Genomic DNA, 8,595 nt, shown 5'->3' on the forward strand with positions numbered 1-8,595 from the left:
TGGTGTTTAGAGTTTGTGGGTTCTCTGTAGCTTATCTTTGTTTTTTGTAATACTAGTTTCCGGTAATTCTGACCTTTCCGAATACCTCTATATACATATGCCTGCCTACTCTCCCTCCAGCTACCTGTAAAGCCTGCAGAAACGTATTCCTGCAGATTATCACTCTATTCAGCCTAACAGATGCTCGTGGAGTGTTGCTGTGTGTGTGCCACGGGTTCAGGGTTCAGGTGCACCTGCCTTTGTGGGAAGAGCACAGCTTCCCTGCATAACTGCTGGAGGGTGGGATCTTCCCAAGGGGAAGTTGGGAGGTGCTCAGGCAGAGTAAACGGATTTAAGTTCTGGGCTGGAGAACATGGTACCCCGTGGGAGGTGCTCAGGCAGAGTAAACGGATTTAAGTTCTGGGCTGGAGAACATGGTACCCCGTGGGAGGTGCTCAGGCAGAGTAAATGGATTTAACTTCTGGGCTGGAGAACATGGTCCCCCGTGGAAGGCTCCCTGAGGAAGGAAAGGAAGGAGCTGGAGGGAGGGTATGTGCGTCTTAGGAGGGGACGCACTTCAGGTGAGAGCAGGCACGGCACTAGGAGGAGCCCCATGAGCCCAGAGTGATGACTCGTAGAGGCCTAAGGGACCATGCCAGCAGACCCCACCGCCCGTGCTCCACCGGGAGCCTGACATTGTTCTCTGAGATCGGGGGCTGTCTCTGTGTGCTGCCCAGGACTGTGGCAATTTTGTGTATAGAAAAAACAACTGTGTGTCTAACACAGATGGGGTATGAGGAGAGCCACTGGTCTTTCCTGACATTAACAATATGTTTTTAGTTGATTTTCAGTGAGTATGGAAGTTATTGAAGGTACAGATCACTCTGAAAATAGGCTCTTGTGTGTGAAGGTCATCAGTGAATCTTCACCCTCATAATTGGTAAATGGTTGTGAGCGCTCAAGGGTATCAGATTCTACAGTGAATCCGAGGATAGCACAGTCTTCCTATTCAGTTTCAGGGAAAATCATATAAAGCCCAGACCGTAATTTGTCAGGAATGTTTGCAGTGTGGTGACGGATGTCTTCACCGTGCTTTGGGATGATTGCTGAGGGAGAACGGAAGGAGGGGTCTGGTACTTGCACCTTTCGGTAGAATTAGTGTGAATGCCACAGCGACCGAGCTGTGCTCAGGTGTCTGCCGGCAGTGGTGGCCTTGACGATGGATTTTCTGAAATGGGAATTTGTGAAGTTCTCTAACAAAAGTAAGTGCAAACTTCTTAACTTGGCTGGTGGCTGCATCCTTGAAAAATTCCGTGTGTAAAATGATACAGAACCATTTCTCAGTTATCTGTTAAATAAGAGTACGCGTCCAGCCACGATGACTGTGGACGGCCATGGAGGTCTGGCAGGCCACGGAAGACTCCCATACTCAGCAGAGGGTGACCCACCAGACAGTGCTTTGGCTCCTCCCAGGGGTCATGGCAGCTGACACGTCACCTGGAGTGTCTAGAAAACCACTACCCTAGAGCCCCTACTGCCTTTCCCGAGGCCTCCAGCTATAGATCAGGAACTCGGTGTCCCAGAAAGATTTTCCTTTTACTTTAACTCCTGTTGTTTGTTTGCAGGCACGTGGACTCCCTTTAATCCAGTGACTGTCAGGTCGATCATATGTAAGTATCGGCAGACGGACACGCCTGGGCTTCTTTGTATCCGACCCGCTTGGGCACCCGCTTGTGTTTCCTTTGTCTGTGGGTCCGTATCACTTTCCTCCCTTCTGGAATTCCACTTAGATGAGCGTAGGCCCTTTCATCCCTCTCCCCCCGTCTCTGTACCTTTTCATGTCTCTCCGTGTCTGTTTGCTTTATTCTTTATTCTGATTATTGTTAATGTACTGTTTGTTTAACCTGTCCTTTCAGTTTCTAATTCTAAAGATGACATATATTTAAAATTTCTAAATCACTAGTTACTTTCACATCTTATCTGGGTGTTTTTGATAGACACTGCTTATTTATTTTTGTGATTCCATCCTTTATTCAAATATTTCATATGATAGTCTTCAGTTTTAAGAACATGTTTTTATTGAAAAGTGCTAGATATTTGTGACGTGGAGCTACTTGACAGTGTGTCTGAAGTCCTTGGGAGGGTGGTCTATAGCCGATTGTTTTTCCTGCTCAAGCCCACACAGAGTAACCAACTTCCTTGATGTTTCTGTAATTTTTGTTTTATGGGTTCATGTGTAGCCTTATGTGAGGGTCTGCATCATTTCTTTGGGTTCAGGGTCTCCCCAGCTGTACAGGTAGCCGGGTTTTTGCTTGTTTCTTTTAAGAGACAGGGTCTCCCTGTGTTGCCTAGGCCTGGTCTGGAATTCCTGGGCTCAAGCAATTGTCCTGCCTCAGTCTCCCAAAGAGTGGGGATTACAGGTGTGCACCCCCATGCCCAGACGGTAGCTGGGGTGGGAGCTGCAGCTCCAGGGGCAGGCAGGCTTGGGATGCAGGTGTTCAGGGGAGTCCTGTTTCCATCCCCGCCCCACTTGATTTCTGGAAGGTTTCCTTTGCTGGGAGGTGCAACCCCCTTCACGCCTCTTTAATATGGAATCCCAGGTTCCGTTCTGCCTCACAGGGACCACGGCAATGTGTCTCGAGGTTTCCCAGAGCAGCCTGGGGCTCATTCCTTCATCTCCCATCCATGCATGCGTTTTAGTCTTGTGAGGATTCCCTGAGTTCCTTGCGAAGCCCGTGTGTGGTGAGGTGTCTGAGTCCTAGTGCTGGTGTAGCTGGGGGGGCTTTTCCAGATGGTTGTGCCGCGCTGGTCATGCACATGTCGCCACGTCACACTGATGGAAGGAGAGAAAACCTGGAAGCATAGCAGTGGCAGGGCTCAGCCTTTAGTGCTAGAAAAGGTGTTGATAGATGGGGAGCTACCTCCCGCCCAGAGAGGAAGGGCCTGGGAGCCACTCCTCTGTGGAACCCTCACCCTGGTGTGCAGCTCACCCAGCACCCTTCCCTGCTGGTGTCTGGTGCACAGTGGGTCCTGCACGCACCAGCATCGCCCACACACACCGTGCACGTCGTGGAACGGTCCTGTGAAAAACAGCCCCTGGTTGCACACGGGGTTGTGGACTGTTGGGAGGAAGCATCGATGCTGTTTCTCACATGATTTTTCATCCTGTGGATTTTCATTCAGTTGTGACGTATTTCCAATGAAACCAGGAGTAGTCGTATTGCAGTCCTATATTAACCTCTGTTCTTGAAAAGAAACCACGTGATTTATCGTTTTCTCTGCAGCAGTAATTCAGATTGAATTTTTCTATGGTTTTTAACCATATTGTGACTACGTGTAAAGGTAGTTGCAGATTCTTTTGTATTTGGACCTGGAGTTAGACTGAAAGCAAATAGGATGTAGGCGAGGGTCTGTTTCTAATTAAAGCAGGTTTTCCCGACAGGGCTGTTCCGAGCCTCCATCAGTGCTCTGGGTCCTGGAGAGTCGGAGGGTCAGCTCTGGGAATTAGATTCATGTTCTAGGCCGAGACCCAGGAGCCAGAGGAGCTGGGGCCACTCACCCTCCGTGCGCCTCGGAAGCTGAGTGTGAAGCTCTGCTCTTCTTTCCGTCATGGCTGCGGCCGGATTTCCTCGCACATCCTATTGCACGGCCTGCCTCACAGCTGCAAGCGCACCTTCTCATGGGACTTAGGAGGCCAGGGCTGGGGGACAATCCCTCACACCCCCACCCAGGGCAAAAGTGACAAGACTTTTAGGGATTTCGCCCCTATTCACAGACAGGCATGCATTGCCCAGCCCCTGTTAGTGATCAACAGTGGGGCCCCGCCGGGCTCTGAGGGCGGAGGTCTGGTGGGAAGCCTCGAGTGTGTTTGCTGCGACTGATCTTTTGTTGCTTGACTGTTCCTCTGTGTCTCAGCCATGTTTGACCGTGAGAACAAGGCCGGTGTGAACTTCAGCGAGTTCACGGGTGTGTGGAAGTACATCACGGACTGGCAGAACGTCTTCCGCACGTACGACCGGGACAACTCCGGGATGATCGACAAGAACGAGCTGAAGCAGGCCCTTTCAGGTTTCGGTAACTCACTCATCCTGGCTTGTGTAGCGTGTTTCATTTTGGAACCTAGGAGCCGTTGAAGTTTTTTAAACCTTGTTGAACTTAACTGATTGTCTAACCAGGCTATGTAAAGTTTTTGTTGACATCATGCAGGTTCGTATTTGATATTGCTCATGTCGGAAGGCAATCCTTGACACGGACACGTTTATGCAGTTTTTTATCCAAAATGAGATAAGGGCTATGCAAGCCATTCGTCTTTTGTGAAGTGGAATGATGTTACGAGCAAAACTGAGAATGTGGCTTTTGAAATCATTTAAAAGTGGATCCGTGAAAATACCGTGGGGCAGGGCAGCTTATATTTCATGATAGATCAAAGCGTGTTGAAAAGGTGACAGTCAACCTAAGAAACAGCTGTCAGTCACCAGGTCCAAACCGTGCGCCTCAGAAGGGGCGTCAGGCAGATTGCGTGCCCATTCTCAAGTGTGCTCGGCGTGTGTGTGCTCGGCGTGTGTGTGCGCACACGTGTGCCGTGCACCTCAGAACAGCATCAGAGAGGCAGAGCACGTGATCATTCTCAAGTGTGTTCCGCAGGTGCGTACTGTGTGCATGTGTGCTGAGCGCGTGTGCACACACGTGTGACGGTGTGCCGTGGGTCTAGGAGTGTTTACAGGGCCCGTCCAGAGTGCGTCCATAGGGCCTGTCCACGGGGCTTCCTGTGCTAGTCTCAGGTCTGAGAAGAAGCAGGGGTTCTATTTACAGAGGAACAACGGACATGTTTGGGGCCAGCCTGAGGCTCTTGGTGGCTGCACCGAGATTCTAATCCAGGCGGATTTCATCTGGCCCCTGGTATGAAGCCGCTTCCGTGATTTACTTAAAAGGCTCCTTAGAAACAGTGAGGAAAATTCGATTCTACTTGAGTACCTCTGAGATAACTGGAGTCTCACTTACCTAAGCACGCCGCCTCTCCTCGCGTTTCCTCCCAGCATGCACTTTATGGCTGCCTTTCTTTCTCTTCTCTTTCTCACCTTACAAGCTTGTCCACAGGGCTGGCTATGCACACTGGGTCTCAAGAAGCAGTTCTGAGGTGACCAGCTGCGAGCCAGGATTTGGGCTGGATGGCTCTGAATTGGCACTTGGAATGCAGCTGACCTTGCTGTGTCCTTGGGTGGGGGAAGTGGAGGGAACCCTGGCCGGCTCCTCTTCCCTGGGGCAGGTACGGAAGGGCTGGGAGGGAAGGATGCCACCCTCCACAGAGAGCGGTCCTGGGGCCGGGGAGGCCCGTGCTGCCGAGTGTGGCCAGGGCCACATGGACTTCAGGACCAGCCTGGAGTTATTTTTAGACAAGCGACCTCTGGTGCCACAGACATCTTTTCCCAACCTTGTCAGGCCCCGGAGCTCCCTTTGCCTCGTGCCAGTGACCACCGGTCCTCAGAATGCGCAGTGGAAGTTGCTACGGACGGTGCTGCCTGCTCTCTGAGGCCCTCTTCGTCCTGGTCTGGCGAAGGACTGCCCAGAAAACTGTGCTGAACTGTGGTGGGAGGCACGGCCAGTCACACAGCCTTCCTGGTGCCCCGGAGCGGGCAGGCCTCCTTGTGCTGCACGGTGGCAGAGCCCTTCCTGACTTCCAGGCTTTTCCTGGGTGCGGTGCCCATCGCAGAGCTTTCTCTGGTCACCCTGGCAAGTTTCCTGGGTGCGGTGTCCCATCGCAGCGCTTTCTCTGGTTACCCTGGCAAGTTTGCTTCTACGCTTGGTTCTTGATGTCCAGGACCATCTCCCACATCTTCCGTGGAAAGGGGCATTGTCATCCTTTTTGTATTTTGATTATTTCAAAAGATTTCCTATAATAACTGTTAGGAAGTCGGCCCCAGAAGCAAAAATTCTTCTTTTGTCTTGGCCCTTACGAGCAAGTGTTCTGCTCTCAGATGAAGCAGGGAGGCTGCACTTGAGCTCAGGGGCCGGCACAGGGAATCACCAGGTGGTGGAACCTGCGAGATTTCTCCCCGGGTGTCTCTGACGGGGCCACGTGTGGATTTTATAATCCACCCGTTTGTTTTTTAAGCCTTTACTGTTAACATCAACTGTGTGCCACGCCCAGAGACCGGAAGTGAAGAGGTGAGGAAGGCGTCCGCACATTCGGGCACCCATCACCGGCGCCCGCCGGCCGACTCAGCACGTGCCGTCAGGTTGCCGTGAACAGCCAGCCAGACTCTCCCCTCTGGTGGGCAGTGGGTGTCTGAGAAAGGCAGTTGGGCGGAGAACAGCTCCGCCGCCGTGGCCCTTTGCCACTGTACCAGGCAGTTGGGCGGAGAACAGCTCCGCCGCCGTGGCCCTTTGCCACTGTACCAGGCCCCGCAGAGCTGGGGGAGCCCCAGGGAGCCTCGTCCTGTTGAGTGGGGGCAGCTTGTATTTCCCTGGAGGTGGAATGGATGAGATTTCCAAGGAGGTCACGGCTCTGCTTGCTGGTTCACCACATTTCAGAGAGTCCGAACGAGGAGAATGACCTTGGAAACGGGCGTGTCGGGGGCGGGCCCAAGGGTGCTGGTCGTCTCACATGGGCTGACTTTCATTAACAGAAACTCAGAAGCAGTTGCGGTTGGGTTTTGGCTTCTCAGATAAACATTCTTCTTGTAGTTCGTTTGTTCCTCCCTCATTTTACTAGTCTGACTTTGCCTTTGTTTTTCCTTCACTGTTACTGATGACCAAGGACGCTGGAAGTTAATTCCAGAGGCAGAGGGGTTGCTCCTGTTGTCTGTGCAGACTGGAATTCCTGTGCCTCTGTCAGCATCTCCACTGTCCTTCCCCAGCCTTGGCAGGAGGCCAGTAATGACCTCTGTCCCCTGTGCACCCCAGTGATGGCCTCTGTCCCCCATGTACACCATTGATGGCCTCTGTCCCCCTTGTACCCCAGTGATGGCCTCTGTCCCCCTTGTACCGTAGTGATGGCCTCTGTCCCCTGTGCATTCCCAGACAGAAGTGTCCCTGTGGCCGTGTCCCAGGCTCTGTTCTCAGCAGGCCGGGCTCAGCCCTGGTACAGGTGCAGGGAGTGAGGAGGTGGGAATAGTAGGGACCAGAAGAAGTGGCAGCTGTTCACAACTCTGCCATTTCTTTCTGAATGTAACAGGAGGTCCTGTCTTCTCAGCTTGCAGGGAAGGAGGGTCCGAAGCAACTCCACTGTTGCACGTTTAGGGACCCCTGAACTTAAATGGCAGAACGCCCTGACCACTCTGGAAGGCACTGTGTTCATGTGTGTGTGCTTGACTCTATCCGTGAGGGGCTGTTTGTGCAGGCGATTAACTGTGAGATTCAGACAGTAGGTGCACACATCCCTGCAGAGATTCCAGCAGGGCTGAAAACCAGTAAAAACAGATCGGCACCTGGATCTTGCCTCCTGAGTCAGTAAGGCTGCCACAGTCACGAAGGCAGTGGGATTTCGAGGGAGGGAAGGGAAGGAGGCAGGCGGGGCGTGCTCTCCAAGGTGCCCGAACACACCTGCTGCCTCCACACATCTTCAGAGACCTCTCCCTGTGGGAGGCCTTTTTCAGGACAGGCTCAGTGAACTGGAAACGAAATCCTAGCCCTTGGTGGCCCTGCAGTGACTTGGACCTTTCCGAGGTCACCCTGCCACTGTGCCCGTCAGTCCCTCATGGCAGGTGGGGCACATCCCCCAGACACTCCCATTTCTTGACATTGACACTTTGTATAACTGGAAACCTTCTGTGAAATTTTAGTTTTCAAAGCGTTGTCTGGTGACAAGCAACCCAGGGCGGCGAATCATTCAGAATTTTCTTATCTAGGTTAATAAACATAATAAAATCAATAAGGACTTTGAAAGTAACTCCACTGGGTTCACGAAACTGAGCGTGGCCGCCCTGTGGGGTGGTGGTTGGTGAGTGCTTCCCTGGGGTGAGTAGTTAATTCACGAGAGTGACCGATGGCAACGTCCCACTCGCTCCTCCTTCCAGGGTCATGGTCTCGAGGGGTCGCTCCATGCACTGCAGATGTGAGCTCATTACACAGCGACGTATTCGGGAAGTGTCTCAGTTCTGAGTGCCTTTGAGTGAATTTGCACTTCCGTTCACACCCAGCCTTGCATCGTGTGTGTTAGAGGCTGTGGGCCTTGGGAGGGAGGGGTGGGCGTTGGCATGTACCTCCCGTCTCTCCCAGCCCTCTCTGACTCCGACTTTCACTCTTCAAGGCTACCGGCTCTCTGACCAGTTCCACGACATCCTCATTCGAAAGTTCGACAGGCAGGGACGGGGACAGATCGCCTTCGACGACTTCATCCAGGGCTGCATCGTCCTGCAGGTGACGGAGTGGCTTCGCCTGGGTTTGGTGTGGTGGTGGGAGGGGTTCGCTTGCCAGCGTGATGCACCTGACCTTCAATCCAAGGAGTCAGGCGTATGTAGAATTAGTTTTTGGAGCTTATAAGAGTGAGTCTCATCTTTGGAGAAGTAGCTGGTTAGTGGAAGTGTAGACAAACATGTTTTCCTCCCCTTGGAAATGGCATAGAGAGCCCATCTGGGAGACGCTGTTTTTGCAGTATCCGGTGGGTTAGTTACACGT

At 52.5% G+C, this 8,595-nt stretch overlaps 1 protein-coding gene across 3 annotated transcripts in view; it reads left to right on the forward strand.

Moving 5' to 3' along the window:
• The first annotated feature begins 1,592 nt into the window (after positions 1-1,592).
• The window catches only part of PDCD6 (programmed cell death 6), a 10,317-nt gene continuing 3,314 nt past the window's right edge, over positions 1,593-8,595 (forward strand). Inside the window, exons 1-3 of one of the 3 annotated variants that reach the window (XM_011970582.1) lie at positions 1,593-1,649; positions 3,895-4,053; positions 8,228-8,586. In XM_011970582.1, coding sequence (XP_011825972.1) covers positions 3,897-4,053; positions 8,228-8,460 — 390 coding nt within the window. In that variant the 5' untranslated portion in view covers positions 1,593-1,649; positions 3,895-3,896 and the 3' untranslated portion in view covers positions 8,461-8,586. Of the gene's footprint in view, positions 1,650-3,894; positions 4,054-8,227; positions 8,587-8,595 lie in introns of those variants that run through there. The other 2 variants (XM_011970583.1, XM_011970585.1) reach the window with 2 other exon arrangements.

Source organism: Mandrillus leucophaeus, unplaced genomic scaffold, assembly GCF_000951045.1.
Source record: "Mandrillus leucophaeus isolate KB7577 unplaced genomic scaffold, Mleu.le_1.0 Scaffold957, whole genome shotgun sequence".
Taxonomy (NCBI): domain Eukaryota; kingdom Metazoa; phylum Chordata; class Mammalia; order Primates; family Cercopithecidae; genus Mandrillus; species Mandrillus leucophaeus.